The 19,926-nt window shown below is 47.9% G+C and overlaps 1 protein-coding gene across 13 annotated transcripts in view; it reads left to right on the top strand.

Annotated features, from left to right (window-relative positions):
• Window positions 1–19,926, top strand: part of Ahnak (AHNAK nucleoprotein) — an 88,671-nt gene that overhangs the window by 10,625 nt on the left and 58,120 nt on the right. For 2 of the 13 annotated variants that reach the window (XM_040747968.1, XM_040747963.1), the window contains exons 2-4: window positions 53–157; window positions 488–644; window positions 1,077–1,264. In XM_040747968.1, coding sequence (XP_040603902.1) covers window positions 488–644; window positions 1,077–1,264 — 345 coding nt within the window. In that variant the 5' untranslated portion in view covers window positions 53–157. Of the gene's footprint in view, window positions 1–52; window positions 158–487; window positions 645–1,076; window positions 1,265–2,179; window positions 19,361–19,926 lie in introns of those variants that run through there. The other 11 variants (XM_040747962.1, XM_040747961.1, XM_040747955.1 and 8 more) reach the window with 11 other exon arrangements.

Here is a 19,926-nt window from a genome sequence, read left to right as displayed (position 1 = left end):
CACTGAGGTTTTGAAAAGCCAAATATGAGCATCACGATGAAATTTTTCCTAGGCTGTGTGACCGAGATTCCCAAAGAGAGAGAGACTGATAGAAGAAGAGAAGAAGGAGGGGCGGGCTCCTGGCAAGGCATTCACTCCCGAATAGAGTCCTGCAAAGGTTGGTAGGTGGGATGGTGCAGAGGGATGGAGGTTAGGATGGGGGGTGCTGGGTACTTGATGAAGCATTTGGAAACGGCCCCTGGGTGGGTTAAAGGGTCGGTTACCCCCTCTATATTCTCTATTGTGCATCGGGAGAACTTCCAATACAGATCGCTCTCCTCCCCGAGGAACCTCTCCCTTGGCAGGTGAGCCAGGGCTGAGGGAGCAGGTGCATGGTGCTTGGGTTTTGTTCCCGGGGTGTGCACATCACCAAAGATTTCTGGCTCCTCGTGCCTTTCTGCCTTCCATGTCCCCGGCGATCAGAGCTTGTTTCTTTACCTCATCCCAGATGGAGAAGGAGGAGGAGACAACCCGGGAGCTGCTGCTGCCCAACTGGCAGGGCAGTGGCTCCCACGGGCTGACCATTGCCCAGAGGGACGACGGAGTCTTCGTACAGGAAGTGATGCAGAACTCCCCTGCGGCCCGCACTGGGGTGGTCAAGGAGGGTGAGTCTCCCCAAGATAGTGACTGGGCACTGGGGTAAGAGAGGCTGCTAAAGGGAAGGATGGAGGCAGGGGGCAGGCAGAAATGACCAAATGGCTGTGGAAGGCTTAGTCCAACAACATGAGGATGGTCAGTACCCAAGCCTTGCTCTTCTTCGCCTACTCTGTGTCTTGATGGTGAATGAGGGGAAGGCAGCTGTGTGGACTCTTGGAGACCTTGTCTTCAGATCTGATCTGCTCCTCTTACCAACTCTGCAGCTTTGTGTAAAATAGTTGGCCTTTCAGGCCACAGCCTGTTCATCTGCACATTGAGTGGGCAATGCCGTGCCTGCATGATATCTATGATGCTCGAGGAAAGTCAGCTTTAGTGTCTGTTATGTGCTGTCTTCTTGAGATCTGCGGGTCTCTACCTGATTGCTGCACTTCCTTACTTAGGGGACCAGATTGTGGGTGCCACCATCTACTTTGACAACCTGCAGTCTGGTGAGGTGACCCAGCTGCTGAACACCATGGGGCATCACACTGTTGGCTTGAAGTTGCACCGTAAGGGAGACCGTTCTCCTGAACCTGGACAGACCTGGACCCACGAAGTCTTCAGCTCCCGTAGCTCTGAGGTGGTTCTGGTAAGTTCCTGGTGACCCACCTTAGCTCTGAGCTCCCCATGATCCTGGTGGCCTCCTGGCCTCACTTCCTGAGCCTTCTGTTTGTCTCCTGGACCTCTGCTAATTCATCCCTACTTGTTTCATCCCTCTGCCTTCTCTCATAGCTTCTCTCTGCTGCCTTCTTCCTGTTTGCATTGTGGTGTATGTCTGATTCTGCTCTTACAAGCGTAGTGTTCCTTCAGTCTCTGAGACTGTGCCATGCTATGCCATGGCATGGAAACCCACTCAAGCAGTGGGGGCTTAGGTGCCAAGAGGAAGCTTGACTGCTTTGCTAGAGCCTTTGCAAGGATTTTACTGGTGTTCAGCCTGCTCCTCTACATTCCATGAGTAAAATGATGAGCAGCACAGTGCTTATGGGAAATTCCTCTTTACTCCTAATGGCTTGGTTATTGAATAAACCATGTCTCCTCAAAGTGGCAGTATTACCCAAACACAGCCAGGCCATCAGGCTTCACAAATGCTTTCCAGTGTGCAAAGGCTCCTGGGAGACTCTTAAACAAACACGTCAGTGAGTTGAGAGTTGAAGGATGGAGGGCCTGGTTGGGTTGAATCCCTGGAACAGGTTGTTTTGAAATATCACCAGGTGGTACAGCCTCTTGCTGGACAACACGATCCAGGAATCTACATATTTCCTAACCCTGGAATGGCCTTTGCTAACCAGAATTTTCCAAATAATTTCTATTTTCCTCTTGTGATGTGACTGTCAGTCTTTTTCTTCAGTCCCCCATGTTCTGCCCCAGGAGGCTCTCTGGATCTCTGTTATGTTCTGAGCATCTTTGGGAATCAGGCAACCCTGTTGTCGTCTAGGCTTTGGCCAGGCATTCGCCAATTCAGGTGGGCTTTGCTGCAACCTCTGCCGGGTGTGTCTTTCTGCAGAGTGGGGATGATGAGGACTACCAACGCATCTACACCACAAAGATCAAGCCACATCTGAGGTCAGAGGATGGAGTAGAAGGGGACCTTGGAGAGACCCAGAGCCGTACCATTACAGTGACCAGAAGGGTCACAGCCTACACTGTGGATGTGACTGGTCGGGAAGGAGTGAAGGACATTGACATCAGCAGCCCTGAGTTCATGATCAAGATACCAAGGCATGAAGTGACTGAGATCTCCAACGCAGACGTGGAAACCCAGTCTGGGAAGACAGTGATCAGACTGCCCTCAGGGTCGGAGCTAGCTTCTCCACCCACAGGCTCTGCCATGGATATCCAGGCAGGTGCCATTTCTGCTTCAGGACCAGAGCTCGAAGGTGTTGGCCAATCAAAATTCCAGGTCACTGTGCCTGGGATAAAGGTGGGAAGTCCAAGCATCAGTGTCAGTGCAAAAGGCTTGGGCTTGGGTGGCAAGGGAGGGAGCCAAGTTCCTGGAGTGGACATTTCGTCTTCTCTTGGGACTGGCTCAGTAGAGGCACAGGGCCCATCCCTCCAGAGTGGTGATATTGGGAAAATTAAAATTCCTACCATGAAGATGCCAAAATTTGGTGTCTCAGCAGGCCCAGAGGTGGGGCTGAACGTTTCTGCACCTGAATTATCTGTGGGGCATAAGGGTGACCAGCCAGGTTTGACCATCAGTGGGGATATCCAGGCCCCTCATCTGGAAGTCAGTGCCTCCTCTACCAATATTGAGGGGCTTGGGGGGAAGCTGAAGGGTCCCCAAATCACTGGGCCGTCACTTGAGAGTGACTTAGGTGTGAAAGGTACCAAGCTGCAGGGGAACATAGGAATGGATACTTGTGCTTCCAAAATTGAGGGCAGCATCACTGGTCCCAGCGTGGAAGTTGGATCCCCTGACATTGATGTTCATGGGCTAGGGGGCAAACTGAATGTACCCAAGATGAAAGTCCCTAAATTCTCTGCATCAGGTTCAAAGGGAGAGGGGGTTGGCATTGATGTGACACCGCCCACAGGTGAAGTGACCCTTCCTGGGGTCTCTGGGGATGTCAGTCTGCCCGAAATTGCTACTGGTGGGCTAGGAGGGAAGATGAAGGGTGTTAAAGTCAAGGCCCCCGAAATGCTTGTCCAGAAACCTAAAATCTCCATGCAGGATGTGGATCTGAGCGTTGGGTCCTGTAAACCGAAAGGAGATATGAAGGTGTCTGCTCCTGAGGTGAAAGGTGGTGTTAAAGGCCCCCAGGTGGCAGTGAAAGGCTCCAGAGTGGACATAGAGACACCAAACTTAGAGGGGACCTTGACAGGCCCCAAGCCCAGCAGCCCTTCTGGAAAAATGGGGGCCTGTAAGATCTCTATGGCAGATGTAGACTTAAATGTAGCTGCACCTAAAGGCAAAGGGGGTGTAGATATAATGCTACCCAAAGTAGAAGGAAAAATCAAAGCCCCTGAACTCGATGTCCAAGGCCCCAAAGTGGATGTCAGTGTCCCAGATGTGGACGTTCATGGCCCAGAATGGAACTTGAAGATGCCCAAGATGAAGATGCCCAAGTTCAGTGTCCCAGGAGTCAAAGGAAAAGGCCCAGATGTAGACGTGACTCTACCCAAAGGAGACATCAGTATTTCAGGGCCTAAGGTCAACATAGAAACCCCAAATGCCAACACGGAGAGTCTGGGGGGAAAACTTAAAGGTCCTGATGTTACTCTGCCAGAAGTGAGTGTCAAGACTCCAGAGATTTCTGTGCCTGATGTAGATCTGCACATCAAAGGTGTGAAGGTGAAGGGACAGTGTGATGTAACAGCACCAAAGCTCGAGGGAGAACTGAAAGGTCCCAGAGTGGACACTGACCCCCCAGAAGTGGACGTTCATGGCCCAGGCCTGAAGATGCCCAGGATGAAGATGCCCAAGTTCAGCATGCCTGGATTCAAAGCAGAGGGCCCTGAAGTGGATGTGAGCCTGCCTAAGACTGATGTGGACATTTCTGGGCCTAAGGTGGAGGTCAATGCTCCAGAGGTGAGCGTTGAAGGACCAGAAGGGAAACTGAAAGGACCTAAGTTTAAAATGCCTGAAATGAATATCAGAGCCTCAAAGATCTCCATGCCAGATGTGGACTTACACTTAAAAGGCCCCAGTGTAAAGGGAGAATATGATGTCACAGTGCCAAGGGCAGAAGGTGAGATTAAAGTTCCCGATGTTGAACTTAAAAGTGTCAAATTGGACATTGATGTCCCAAATGTGGATGTTGAAGGCCCTGAATGGCACATGAAGATGCCCAAGATAAAAATGCCCAAGTTTGGCATGCCAGGCTTCAAGGCAGAGAGTCCAGAAGTAGATGTGAATCTCCCTAAGGCCAACATTGATGTCTCAGGACCCAAGGCAGACATCAAAGCTACAGAAGTGAACATTGAAGGACCTGAAGGAAAGCTGAAGGCCCCAAAGATCTCCATGCCTGATGTGGATTTGCATATGAAAGGTCCGAAGGTAAAAGGAGAGTATGATGTCACAGTGCCAAAGGTTGAAGGAGACTTGAAAGGCCCAAAAGTAGATGTCAGTGCTCCAGATGTTGATATTCATGGTCCTGATTGGAACTTGAAAATGCCAAAGATTAAAATGCCTAAGTTCAGCATGCCTAGTCTCAAAGGAGAAGGACCAGAGTTGGATGTGAGCATGTCCAAGGCTGATATGGATATTTCTGTACCAAAGCTAGATATTAGTGCTCCAGATTTGAACCTTGAGGGCCCAGAAGGGAAGTTGAAGGGCCCCAAGTTTAAGATGCCTGAGATGCATTTCAAGGCTCCAAAGGCATCTCTACCAGAAGTGGACCTAGATCTCAAAGGACCCAAAATGAAAGGAAATCTAGATGTGTCTACACCAAAAATAGAGGGAGAGATGAAAGTTCCAGATGTAGACATCAAAGGTCCAAAGGTAGGTATTAAAGTACCAGATGTGGAAGGTCAAGGCCCAGACTGGAGCCTGAAAATGCCAAAGATGAAAATGCCCAAGTTCAGTATGCCTGCTCTCAAAGGTGAGAGTTCAGCTGTAGATGTGAAGCTACCTAAGGCTGACATTGATGTCTCAGTACCAAAAGTTGACATTGAAACCCCAGATGTGAGCCTTGAGGGCCCAGAAGGAAATCTGAAGGGTCCCAAGTTTAAGATGCCTGACATGCACTTCAAGACTCCCAAGATCTCCATGCCTGATGTGGACTTAAACTTGAAAGGCCCCAAAGTTAAGGGGGATGTGGATGTGACTGTACCTAAGATAGAAGGTGAAATGAAAGTTCCGGATGTTGACATCAAAGGACCTAAAGTGGACATTAATGCCCCAGATGTGGACGTTCATGGTCCAGACTGGCACCTGAAGATGCCCAAGGTGAAGATGCCCAAGTTCAGCATGCCTGGCTTCAAAGGAGAGGGCCCTGAAGTGGATGTGAATCTACCAAAGGCTGACATTGATGTCTCAGGACCCAAGGTGGACATTGATGTTCCAGATGTGAGCATTGAGGGCCCAGAAGGGAAACTGAAGGGGCCCAAGTTCAAGATGCCTGAGATGAACATCAAAGCCCCCAAGATCTCCATGCCTGATGTGGACTTAAATATTAAGGGGCCCAAAGGAAAAGCAGATATGGATGTATCATTGCCTAAGGTAGAAGGTGAAATAAAAGTGCCAGATGTGGACATTAAAGGGCCCAAAGTTGGCATTGATGCTCCAGATGTTGAAGCTCATGGCCCAGATTGGCACCTGAAGATGCCTAAAATAAAAATGCCCAAGTTCAGCATGCCTGGTTTCAAAGGAGAAGGCCCAGAAGTGGACATCCATAAGACTAACATTGATGTCTCAGGACCCAAGGTGGACATTGATGTTCCAGATGTGAGCATTGAAGGTCCTGATGCAAAGCTAAAAGGCCCAAAATTTAAGATGCCAGAAATGAATATAAAACCTCAGAAGATATCCATGCCAGACGTTAGCTTGAATTTGAAAGGCCCTAAAGTGAAAGGAGAATATGATGTCTCAGTTCCAAAAGTGGAAGGAGAAATAAAAGGTCCTGCTGTTGACATCAAAGGCCCTAAAGTAGATGCACCAGATGTGGATGTTCATGGTCCAGATTGGCACCTGAAGATGCCCAAGGTGAAGATGCCCAAGTTCAGCATGCCTGGCTTCAAAGCAGAGGGCCCTGAAGTGGATGTGAACCTACCAAAGGCTGACATTGATGTCTCAGGACCCAAGGTGGACATTGATGTTCCAGATGTGAGCATTGAAGGCCCAGAAGGGAAGCTGAAGGGACCCAAGTTCAAGATGCCGAGTATGAATATACAGACACACAAAATCTCTATGCCTGATGTTGGGATTAATCTGAAAGGACCTAAACTGAAAAGTGATGTAGATGTTTCTCTTCCAAAAGTGGAAGGAGATTTGAAAGGTCCTGAAGTTGATGTTAAAGTTCCTAAGATGGATGTTGGTGATATTGATATTGAATGTCCTGAAGCAAAGTTGAAAGGCCCCAAGTTTAAGATGCCTGACATGCACTTCAAGACTCCCAAGATCTCCATGCCTGATGTGGACTTAAACTTGAGAGGCCCCAAAGTTAAGGGGGATGTGGATGTGACAGTGCCTAAGATAGAAGGTGAAATGAAAGTTCCGGATGTTGACATCAAAGGACCCAAAGTGGACATCAATGCCCCAGATGTGGACGTTCATGGCCCAGACTGGCACCTGAAGATGCCCAAGGTGAAGATGCCCAAGTTCAGCATGCCTGGCTTCAAGGCAGAGGGCCCTGAAGTGGATGTGAACCTGCCTAAGGCTGATATTGATGTCTCAGGACCCAAGGTGGACATTGATGTTCCAGATGTGAATATTGAAGGTCCAGAGGGCAAACTGAAGGGGCCCAAGTTCAAGATGCCCAAGCTGAATATCAAGGCTCCCAAGATTTCTATGCCAGATGTGGACTTGAATTTGAAGGGGCCTAAGCTAAAAGGAGAGATAGATGCTTCTGTGCCAGAAATGGAAGCTGATCTTAGAGGTCCTCAAATTGATGTCAAAGGCCCCAGTGTGGATGTGAAAGTGCCTGATGTTGACCTGGAATGTCCTGAAGCAAAGTTGAAGGGTCCCAAGTTTAAGATGCCTGACATGCACTTCAAGACTCCCAAGATCTCCATGCCTGATGTGGACTTAAACTTGAAAGGCCCCAAAGTTAAGGGGGATGAGGATGTGACTGTACCTAAGATAGAAGGTGAAATGAAAGTTCCGGATGTTGACATCAAAGGACCCAAGATGGACATTAATGCCCCAGATGTGGACGTTCATGGCCCAGACTGGCACCTGAAGATGCCCAAGATGAAGATGCCCAAGTTCAGCATGCCTGGCTTCAAAGCAGAGGGCCCTGAAGTGGATGTGAATCTACCAAAGGCTGACATTGATGTCTCAGGACCCAAAGTAGACATTGATGTTCCAGATGTGAATATTGAGGGCCCAGAAGGGAAACTGAAAGGCCCTAAGTTCAAGATGCCTGACATGCATTTCAAGACTCCCAAGATCTCCATGCCTGATGTGGACTTACATTTGAAAGGTCCCAAAGTCAAAGGGGATGTTGATATGACAGTGCCCAAACTGGAAGGAGATTTGAAAGGCCCCAGTATGCATGTAGAAGTACCTGATGTTGACCTGGAATGTCCTGAAGCAAAGTTGAAGGGTCCCAAGTTTAAGATGCCTGACATGCACTTCAAGACTCCCAAGATCTCCATGCCTGATGTGGACTTACATTTGAAAGGCCCCAAAGTCAAGGGGGATATGGATGTGACAGTGCCCAAAGTAGAGGGAGAATTAAAAGGCCCCAGTGTAGATGTGGAAGTGCCTGATGTTGACCTGGAATGTCCTGAAGCAAAGTTGAAAGGCCCCAAGTTCAAGATGCCTGACATGCATTTCAAGACTCCCAAGATCTCCATGCCTGATGTGGACTTACATTTGAAAGGTCCCAAAGTCAAAGGGGATGTTGATGTGACAGTGCCCAAACTGGAAGGAGATTTGAAAGGCCCCAGTGTGCATGTAGAAGTACCTGATGTTGACCTGGAATGTCCTGAAGCAAAGTTGAAGGGTCCCAAGTTTAAGATGCCTGATATGCACTTCAAGACTCCCAAGATCTCCATGCCTGATGTGGACTTACATTTGAAAGGCCCCAAAGTCAAGGGGGATATGGATGTGACAGTGCCCAAAGTAGAGGGAGAATTAAAAGGCCCCAGTGTAGATGTGGAAGTGCCTGATGTTGACCTGGAATGTCCTGAAGCAAAGTTGAAAGGCCCCAAGTTCAAGATGCCTGATATGCACTTCAAGACTCCCAAGATCTCCATGCCTGATGTGGACTTAAACTTGAAAGGCCCCAAAGTTAAGGGGGATGTGGATGTGACTGTACCTAAGATAGAAGGTGAAATGAAAGTTCCGGATGTTGACATCAAAGGACCCAAAGTGGACATTAATGCCCCAGATGTGGACGTTCATGGCCCAGACTGGCACCTGAAGATGCCCAAGATGAAGATGCCCAAGTTCAGCATGCCTGGCTTCAAAGCAGAGGGCCCTGAAGTGGATGTGAATCTACCAAAGGCTGACATTGATGTCTCAGGACCCAAGGTGGACATTGATGTTCCAGATGTGAATATTGAGGGCCCAGAAGGGAAGCTGAAGGGTCCCAAGTTTAAGATGCCTGACATGCATTTCAAGACTCCCAAGATCTCCATGCCTGATGTTGATTTCAACTTAAGAGGTCCTAAAATCAAAGGAGATATTGATGTTTCAGTCCCAAAGCTTGAGGGAGAATTAAAGGCTCCAGAACTGGATGTCAAGGGACCCAAATTGGATGCTGACATGCCAGAAGTAGCTGTGGAAGGCCCAGAAGGAAAATGGAAAAGTCCTAAATTCAAGATGCCAGACATGCACTTTAAAGCTCCCAAAATCTCCATGCCAGACATTGACCTTCACTTAAAGAGTCCAAAGATAAAGGGGGAGGTTGATGTGGATCTTCCCAAATTGGAAGGAGACCTCAAAGGGCCAAATGTGGGCGTGAGTGGGCCAGACATTGAAATTGAAGGACCAGAAGGCAAATTGAAAGGCCCTAAGTTCAAAATGCCTGAAATGAACATCAAAGCCCCCAAGATCTCCATGCCTGATTTGCATCTTAAGGGTCCCAAAGTAAAGGGAGATGTGGATGTTTCCCTACCCAAAGTGGAAGGTGACCTCAAGGGTCCAGAGATTGACATCAAAGGCCCCAAAGTGGACATTGATGTCCCAGATGTTGATGTTCATGGTCCAGACTGGCACCTGAAGATGCCCAAGGTGAAGATGCCCAAGTTCAGCATGCCTGGCTTCAAAGTAGAGGGCCCTGAAGTGGATGTGAATCTACCAAAGGCTGACATTGATGTCTCAGGACCCAAAGTGGACATTGATGTTCCAGATGTGAGCATTGAAGGTCCAGAGGGCAAACTGAAAGGCCCCAAGTTCAAGATGCCAGAGATGAACATCAAAGCCCCCAAGATCTCCATGCCTGATTTGCATCTTAAGGGTCCCAAAGTAAAGGGAGATATGGATGTTTCCCTACCCAAAGTGGAAGGTGACCTCAAGGGTCCAGAGATTGACATCAAAGGCCCCAAAGTGGACATTGATGTCCCAGATGTTGATGTTCATGGTCCAGACTGGCACCTGAAGATGCCCAAGATGAAGATGCCCAAGTTCAGCATGCCTGGCTTCAAAGCAGAGGGCCCTGAAGTGGATGTGAACCTACCAAAGGCTGACATTGATGTCTCAGGACCCAAAGTGGACATTGATGTTCCAGATGTGAGCATTGAAGGTCCAGAGGGCAAACTGAAAGGTCCTAAGTTCAAGATGCCGGAGATGAACATCAAGGCTCCCAAGATCTCCATGCCTGATTTGCATCTTAAGGGTCCCAAAGTAAAGGGAGATGTGGATGTTTCCCTACCCAAAGTGGAAGGTGACCTCAAGGGTCCAGAGATTGACATCAAAGGCCCCAAAGTGGACATTGATGTCCCAGATGTTGATGTTCATGGTCCAGACTGGCACCTGAAGATGCCCAAGGTGAAGATGCCCAAGTTCAGCATGCCTGGCTTCAAAGTAGAGGGCCCTGAAGTGGATGTGAATCTACCAAAGGCTGACATTGATGTCTCAGGACCCAAAGTGGACATTGATGTTCCAGATGTGAGCATTGAAGGTCCAGAGGGCAAACTGAAAGGCCCCAAGTTCAAGATGCCAGAGATGAACATCAAAGCCCCCAAGATCTCCATGCCTGATTTGCATCTTAAGGGTCCCAAAGTAAAGGGAGATATGGATGTTTCCCTACCCAAAGTGGAAGGTGACCTCAAGGGTCCAGAGATTGACATCAAAGGCCCCAAAGTGGACATTGATGTCCCAGATGTTGATGTTCATGGTCCAGACTGGCACCTGAAGATGCCCAAAGTGAAGATGCCCAAGTTCAGTATGCCTGGCTTCAAAGCAGAGGGCCCTGAAGTGGATGTGAACCTGCCTAAGGCTGACATTGATGTCTCAGGACCCAAGGTGGACATTGAAGGCCCTGATGTAAACATTGAAGGACCAGAAGGAAAGTTGAAAGGTCCTAAGTTCAAGATGCCAGAGATGAACATCAAAGCCCCCAAGATCTCCATGCCAGACATCGATCTTAACCTGAAAGGGCCCAAAGTGAAGGGGGATGTGGACATGTCTCTGCCCAAAGTGGAAGGTGAGATTAAAGTTCCTGAAGTTGACATCAAAGGCCCTAAAGTGGATGTTGATGTTCCAGATGTGGACGTTCATGGCCCAGACTGGCACCTGAAGATGCCCAAGGTGAAGATGCCCAAGTTCAGCATGCCTGGCTTCAAAGGAGAGGGCCCTGAAGTGGATGTGAATCTACCAAAGGCTGACATTGATGTCTCAGGGCCCAAGGTGGACATTGATGTTCCAGATGTGAGCATTGAAGGTCCCGAGGGCAAACTGAAGGGGCCCAAGTTCAAGATGCCAGAGATGAACATTAAGGCTCCCAAGATCTCCATGCCTGATGTGGACCTTAATCTTAAAGGTCCCAAAGTGAAATCAGATATGGATGTTTCACTTCCATGTGTAGAGAGTGATTTGAAAGGACCTTCTCTTGATATAAAGGGCCCAAAGTTAGACATAAATGCTCCAGATGTTGACATTCATGGTCCTGAGGGCAAACTAAAGGGCCCCAAACTGAAAATGCCTGACATGCATGTAAACATGCCCAAGATATCCATGCCAGAAATTGACCTGAATTTAAAGGGCTCAAAGCTCAAGGGAGATGTTGATATATCTGGACCCAAACTAGAGGGTGACATTAAAACTCCCAAGTTGGATGTGAAGGGCCCGGAAGTGGACATTTCTGCTCCGAAGGTCAATATTGAAGGGAAATCAAAGAAATCTCGTTTTAAGCTTCCCAAATTTAATTTTTCTGGGTCCAAAGTTCAGACACCTGACATGGATGTCAAAGTTAAAAAGCCAGATGTTGATGTAACAGCTCCAAAAGTTGATATTAATGCTCCAGAAGTTGAAGTCCAAGGCAAAGTGAAAGGATCCAAGTTTAAAATGCCTTTCCTGAGTATTTCATCTCCCAAAGTTTCTATGCCTGATGTGGAGCTAAATTTGAAAGGTCCTAAAGTCAAAGGAGACTTAGATGTAGCAGGCCCAAATTTAGAAGGAGACTTTAAAAGCCCCAAAGTGGATATCAAAGCACCCGAAGTTCATCTTAATGCACCTGATGTGGACGTTCATGGTCCAGAATGGAATCTGAAAATGCCCAAGATGAAAATGCCCAAGTTCGGTGTGTCTGGTTTAAGAGCAGAAGGGCCTGAGGTGGCTATGGACTTACCAAAGGGAGACATCAATATTGAAGGTGCAAGTATGAATATTGAGGGCCCAGAACTCAATGTGGAATGTCCAGAGGGAAGCTTAAAAGGCCCCAAATTTAAGATGCCCGAGATGAACATCAAAGCCCCCAAGATCTCTATGCCTGACATTGACTTAAACCTGAAAGGCCCAAAGGTAAAAGGTGATGTAGATGTTTCTCTTCCCAAACTTGAAGGGGATCTAAAAGGGCCAAAAGTTGACATCAAAGGCCCCAAAATGGATGTTCCAGATGTGGATGTTCATGGTCCAGACTGGCACCTGAAGATGCCCAAAGTGAAGATGCCCAAGTTCAGTATGCCTGGCTTCAAAGCAGAGGGCCCTGAAGTGGATGTGAACCTGCCTAAGGCTGACATTGATGTCTCAGGACCCAAGGTGGACATTGAAGGCCCTGATGTAAACATTGAAGGACCAGAAGGAAAGTTGAAAGGTCCTAAGTTCAAGATGCCAGAGATGAACATCAAAGCCCCCAAGATCTCCATGCCAGACATCGATCTTAACCTGAAAGGGCCCAAAGTGAAGGGGGATGTGGACATGTCTCTGCCCAAAGTGGAAGGTGAGATTAAAGTTCCTGAAGTTGACATCAAAGGCCCTAAAGTGGATGTTGATGTTCCAGATGTGGACGTTCATGGCCCAGACTGGCACCTGAAGATGCCCAAGGTGAAGATGCCCAAGTTCAGCATGCCTGGCTTCAAAGGAGAGGGCCCTGAAGTGGATGTGAATCTACCAAAGGCTGACATTGATGTCTCAGGACCTAAGGTGGACATTGATGTTCCAGATGTGAACATTGAGGGTCCAGAAGGGAAACTCAAAGGCCCCAAGTTTAAAATGCCTGATCTCCACCTCAAGGCACCCAAGATCTCAATGCCAGATGTTGATCTGAACCTGAAAGGGCCCAAAGTGAAGGGTGATGTGAATGTTTCTCTGCCACAAGTAGAAGGAGACCTCAAAGGCCCTGAAGTTGACATCAAAGGCCCCAAAGTGGACATTGATGTCCCAGATGTGGACGTTCATGGCCCAGACTGGCACCTGAAGATGCCCAAGGTGAAGATGCCCAAGTTCAGCATGCCTGGCTTCAAAGCAGAGGGCCCTGAAGTGGATGTGAATCTACCAAAGGCTGACATTGATGTCTCAGGACCTAAGGTGGACATTGACACTCCTGACATTGACATCCATGGTCCAGAAGGGAAACTCAAAGGCCCCAAGTTTAAAATGCCTGATCTCCACCTCAAGGCACCCAAGATCTCAATGCCAGATGTTGATCTGAACCTGAAAGGGCCAAAAGTGAAGGGTGACGTAGATGTTTCTCTGCCACAAGTGGAAGGAGACCTCAAGAGTCCAGAGATTGACATCAAAGGCCCCAAAGTGGACATTGATGTCCCAGATGTTGATGTTCATGGTCCAGACTGGCACCTGAAGATGCCCAAGGTGAAGATGCCCAAGTTCAGCATGCCTGGCTTCAAAGCAGAGGGCCCTGAAGTGGATGTGAATCTACCAAAGGCTGACATTGATGTCTCAGGACCCAAAGTGGACATTGATGTTCCAGATGTGAGCATTGAAGGTCCAGAGGGCAAACTGAAAGGCCCCAAGTTCAAGATGCCAGAGATGAACATCAAAGCCCCCAAGATCTCCATGCCTGATTTGCATCTTAAGGGTCCCAAAGTAAAGGGAGATATGGATGTTTCCCTACCCAAAGTGGAAGGTGACCTCAAGGGTCCAGAGATTGACATCAAAGGCCCCAAAGTGGACATTGATGTCCCAGATGTTGATGTTCATGGCCCAGACTGGCACCTGAAGATGCCCAAAGTGAAGATGCCCAAGTTCAGTATGCCTGGCTTCAAAGCAGAGGGCCCTGAAGTGGATGTGAACCTGCCTAAGGCTGACATTGATGTCTCAGGACCCAAGGTGGACATTGAAGGCCCTGATGTAAACATTGAAGGACCAGAAGGAAAGTTGAAAGGTCCTAAGTTCAAGATGCCAGAGATGAACATCAAAGCCCCCAAGATCTCCATGCCAGACATCGATCTTAACCTGAAAGGGCCCAAAGTGAAGGGGGATGTGGACATGTCTCTGCCCAAAGTGGAAGGTGAGATTAAAGTTCCTGAAGTTGACATCAAAGGCCCTAAAGTGGATGTTGATGTTCCAGATGTGGACGTTCATGGCCCAGACTGGCACCTGAAGATGCCCAAGGTGAAGATGCCCAAGTTCAGCATGCCTGGCTTCAAAGCAGAGGGCCCTGAAGTGGATGTGAATCTACCAAAGGCTGACATTGATGTCTCAGGACCTAAGGTGGACATTGATGTTCCAGATGTGAGCATTGAGGGTCCAGAAGGCAAACTGAAGGGGCCCAAGTTCAAGATGCCAGAGATGAACATCAAGGCTCCCAAGATCTCCATGCCTGACTTTGATTTGCATCTCTCAGGCCCCAAAGTGAAGGGAGATGTCGATGCTTCCTTGCCTAAAATGGAAGGTGAACTAAAGGGCCCAGGTATTGATATCAAGGGCCCCCGTGTGGATATTGACACACCTGATGTCAGTATCGAAGGTCCAGAAGGAAAATTAAAAGGACCCAAGTTTAAAATGCCAGACATGCACATCAACGCTCCAAAGATCTCCATGCCTGACTTTGACTTCAACCTTAAAGGGCCCAAGGTAAAAGGAGATGTGGACCTTGCAGTACCTAAGGTAGAAGGTGATCTCAAAGGGCCAGAGATAGACATTGAGGGTCCTGAAGGAAAACTCAAAGGACCCAAATTTAAGGTACCAGATGTCCATTTCAAAACCCCACAAATTTCAATGAGTGACATTGATTTGAACATGAAAATACCTAAGATAAAGGGAGATTTGGACATTTCTATTCCTAAACTAGGAGGGGATTTGAAAGGCCCCAAACTGGACATTGACACTCCTGACATTGACATCCATGGTCCAGAAGGGAAACTCAAAGGTCCCAAGTTTAAAATGCCTGATCTCCACCTCAAGGCACCCAAGATCTCAATGCCAGATGTTGATCTGAACCTGAAAGGGCCCAAAGTGAAGGGTGATGTGAATGTTTCTCTGCCACAAGTGGAAGGAGACCTCAAAGGCCCTGAAGTTGATATCAAAGGCCCCAAAGTGGACATTGATGTCCCAGATGTGGACGTTCATGGTCCAGACTGGCACCTGAAGATGCCCAAGGTGAGGATGCCCAAGTTCAGCATGCCTGGCTTCAAAGCAGAGGGCCCTGAAGTGGATGTGAATCTACCAAAGGCTGACATTGATGTCTCAGGGCCCAAGGTGGACATTGATGTTCCAGATGTGAGCATTGAAGGTCCAGAGGGCAAACTGAAAGGCCCCAAGTTCAAGATGCCAGAGATGAACATCAAGGCTCCCAAGATTTCCATGCCTGATGTGGATTTGGAGTTAAAAGGACCCAAAGTAAAGGGAGACTTTGATGTGTCTGTTCCTAAGATTGAAGGTGCTCTCAAAGAACCTGAAGTAGACCTGAAAGGTCCAGGGCTAGATTTCAAAGGCCCTAATGTTAAACTTAGTGGCCCTAACTTGAAGATGCCATCACTGGATGTATCTGCTCCTAAAGTAACTGGGCCTGATGTTAATTTGCACCTCAAGACACCAAAAATTGGAGTTTCTGGGCCTAAGTTAGGAGGTGAAGTGGACCTCAAGGGGCCCAAAGTTGATTTAGAAACCCCAAGCTTAGATGTTCACATGGAGAGCCCAGATATCAATATGGAAGGGCCAGATGTTAAAGTTCCGAAGTTTAGGAAACCCAAGTTTGGATTTGGTGCCAAAAGCCCTAAAGCTGACATCAAGACACCCTCAGTTGATGTGACTGTCCCTGAAGCAGAGCTGAGTGTTGAGACTCCTGAAGTAAGCATTGGTGGGAAGGGCAAGAAAAGCAAGTTTAAAATGCCTAAAATTCACATGAGTGGTCCTAAAGTTAAGGCCAAAAAGCAGGGATTTGATTTGAATGTTCCTGGAGGTGAGGTTGATGCCAGTCTCAAGGCTCCTGAAGTGGATGTTGGCATGGCAGGACCAGATGCTGCCCTCAAAGTTGATGTAAAGTCTCCCAAAGTCAAGAAAACAATGTTTGGGAAAATGTATTTCCCAGATGTAGAATTTGACATTAAGTCACCCAAATTTAAAGCAGAGGCTTCCCTACCTAGCCCCAAGATGGAGGGTGAAGTCAAGGTACCTGATCTGGATATTTCTTCACCAGGGATTAATGTGGAAGCTCCTGACATTCATGTGAAGACTCCCAAGTTTAAGGTCCCAGGTGTGGACATCTCAGGGCCAAAGATAGAGGGTAATTTGAAAGGTCCTAAGGTGCAGGCAAATTTGGACACACCTGATATGAACATCGAAGGCACTGATGCCAAAATCAAAGCTCCCTCATTTAGTGTTTCTGCTCCTCAAGTCTCCACACCTGATGTGAATGTTAAGTTGAAAGGACCAAAGATAAAGGGTGATGTTCCCAGTGTGGGACTGGAAGGACCTGACATAGATTTGCAAGGTCCAGAAGGAAAAATCAAGTTCCCTAAGTTTTCACTGCCCAAGATCAGTGCTCCTGGTGTGAAAATGGAAGGTGCGAGCACTGAGATCTGTGCCCAGATGCCCTCCTTTGAAGGAAGCTTGAGTACATCAGATGTTAAGTTTGAAGGGCCCGATATGTCCCTAAAGGGCCCAGGAATGGACTTGCCTTCAGTGGACCTGTCTATGCCAAAAGTTTCTGGGCCTGATCTTGACCTGAACTTGAAAGGACCAAGTTTGAAGGGAGATGCGTCCAGTCCCAGCATGACGCTGCAGGCCCCGGGTCTTGACCTCAAAAGTGTTGGTGGAAAAGTACAGATAGGAGGAGATGGCCTGAAAGTGTCAGGGATTGATGCCACAACAGCACTTAATGTGGGGGTACCAGATGTGACACTGAAGGGACCAAGCCTACAGGGAGATCTGGCTATGTCTGGGGACATCAAGTGCCCTAAAATATCTGTGGGTGCTCCTGATCTCAGCTTGGAGGCCTCAGAAGGTGGTGTCAAACTTCCCCACATGAAGCTGCCTCAGTTTGCCATCTCCACTCCGGGGTCCGACTTGGACATTAACATCAAGAAGCCACAAGTTTGTGGAGAACTAAAGGGGCCAGGGATGGATGTGAACCTGAAGGGGCCCCAGATCTCAGCTCCAAGCATGGACTTTAACTTGGAAGGACCAAAAGTGAAGGGGAGCCTTGGGGCCACTGGTGAACTGAAAGGCCCAGAAGTTGGGGGAAGTCTTCCAGGTATCAGTGTCCAGGGCCTAGAAGGAAATCTTCAAATGCCTGGAATTAAGGCATCTGGGTGCGATGTGAAACTTTCTGGTCCTGAAGTAAAAGGAGATCTGAAAGGTTCAGGAATAGGTGTCCATGATGTCAGAGTCAAGGGGCCTGAGTCAGATTTTGGTGTCAGCTTGAAGGGCCCCAAAGTCAAAGGAGGTGTAGATGTTTCAGGGGGTGTCAGTGTCCCAGAGATCAACCTGGGTGAAGGGCATACGAGTGTCAAAGGCCCTGGGGTTGAGTGGAAGGGACCCCAGGTCTCCTCCTCTCTAAACTTGGATACATCTAAACTTGCTGGGAACCTTCATTTCTCAGGACCAAAGATAGAAGGAGGTGTGAAAGGAGGCCAGATTGGACTCCAAGGTCCTGGGCTGAGTGTGTCTGGGCCTCAGGGTCACTTGGAAAGTGAATCTGGAAAAGTAACATTCCCCAAGATGAAGATCCCCAAATTTACCTTCTCTGGCCGTGAGCTTGTTGGCAGAGAAGTAGGGGTGGACGTCAACTTCCCTAAAGTAGAGGCCACTGTGCAGGCTGGTGCAGAAGGTGACTGGGAAGAATCTGAAGTAAAACTTAAAAAATCCAAAATCAAAATGCCCAAGTTTAATTTTTCCAAGCCTAAAGGGAAAGGTGGTGTCACTGGCTCACCAGAAGCATCCATTTCTGGGTCCAAAGGGGACCTGAAGAGCTCAAAGGCCAGCTTGGGCTCTCTGGAAGGGGAAGCAGATGCTGAAGTGTCTTCACCAAAAGGCAAATTCTCCCTGTTTAAAAGCAAGAAACCAAGACACCGCTCCAACTCCTTTAGCGATGAGAGGGAGTTCTCTGCGCCTTCCACCCCAACCGGGACTTTGGAGTTTGCAGGTGGAGAAGTTAAAGGCAAACACGGAAAGCTGAAATTTGGTACCTTTGGTGGGTTGGGTTCAAAGAGCAAAGGTCATTATGAGGTGACAGGGAGTGATGATGAGGCAGTCAAGTTGCAGGGGAGTGGAGTGTCCTTGGCCTCAAAGAAGTCCCGGCTGTCTTCCTCCTCTAGCAATGACAGTGGGCCCAAGGTTGGCATCCAGCTTCCTGAAGTAGAGTTATCAATTTCCACAAAGAAAGAATAGTGGGTCTTGAATGTGTGTACATATATATAAATACATCAGCTTTGGGTGTGTTTGTATATAAACTCCAAGGAGAAACACCCCAACAGCCTCAGCAATAACACAACGATCTTGCCTCTACCAGTGGCAAGTGCTGACAAACCAAGTGCCTCTAGGCTCCTGGGACTCTGCAGCTAGGTAAAGCGTTCTAAGTTCATCTGGCCCATGTGCAAAGTCAACAGTATTTGCCTTAAGATTTCAGTTTTTTGGTTTCTTCTTCTTTCTTTCTTTTTATTTTGCATTGAATGCTGAGAGCTCGTGTTTACTAAGCAAGCTTTGTGTTTATCATCCTTATTTTTACTGAACATTGTTAGTACCTGGGTAATGCAAACCCACTTTTTTTTCATTGTAATGACTTTGGGGGCTTTTTGTGAGTAAGGAAGGGTGGGATAAAAGGTAGCAGAGGGGCCAGGTCTTTGTTGCTCTGAAGGTTGGAAATGTATAAACACCAACACCCTGGCATGGTTCAGAGGAGGTGACAGCCAGAGGTGGATGTTTCTCAATTCTCTGTAGCATGACTTTTTATTCCCAGGTGTGTTAGCTCCAGCCTAGTTTGGTGCTCAAGGTGAGAGGGGAATTTGAATCTGTTTGCAAACTGTCTAACCCACCAGGTCAAGGTGAGGGGCTTCCATTTTGGGTTTGGTAAGAAAAGTGTTCATTCATGACTGCCGTGTTCTGAGAAAAGTTCTGATTCCTTTTAACAAATGTCATCATGATTGAGGAAATGTCTGGCACTTTAATGGCAAATTAATTCAGAATGTAAGAAAGTTGATGCTGTACAAGGCAAATAAAGCCATTTATTAACCCTGATGTATTCTGCTCTTGCATTCTGTGTGGAGGGGATGAAGCTAAGGGAGCCTGCACACACAACCCTCACTATTCGGACTTGACCCACCCAGTGACATTGCTAGTTTTGTTGGTGACTTTAAGGCATGACCTCTACACCGGTATTGGGAGGAAGTCTTTGCTTCTTGATTCTTGTGGGAGACTGGGTGCATCACTGCTGAGCAATCAGAGGAGGCCAGTGGCCATAACTCACTATAGAATGCCTACTTTAGCATGAGCAAGGCATTAAAAGGGGGTGGGGGCAGGGCTGAAGATGTATGCTGAAACTGGTATGCATGAGAACCTGGGTTAAATCCCCAGAAACTCATAAGACCCGGCGTGGCGGGTCACAGCTGCAATTCCAGCACATGGGGGTGGAGGTAGAAGAATTATTTTTCTTTCCTTTTTTTTGTATTTTTTGAGATATACATTTTGTATTTTGAGAAACATTGTAGCCAAGTATCTTAGACTGTACTGGAACTCACAGTATAGTCTCAGCTGGTCTTGAATTTGAGGCAATCTTCCTGTCTCAGCATCTTGTATAGTATAGT

This window comes from Mesocricetus auratus, unplaced genomic scaffold, assembly GCF_017639785.1.
Source record: "Mesocricetus auratus isolate SY011 unplaced genomic scaffold, BCM_Maur_2.0 Super-Scaffold_4256, whole genome shotgun sequence".
Lineage (NCBI taxonomy): Eukaryota > Metazoa > Chordata > Mammalia > Rodentia > Cricetidae > Mesocricetus > Mesocricetus auratus.
Note: the sequence above shows the minus strand (reverse complement) of the source record. Positions and strands in the feature narration are given on the sequence as shown.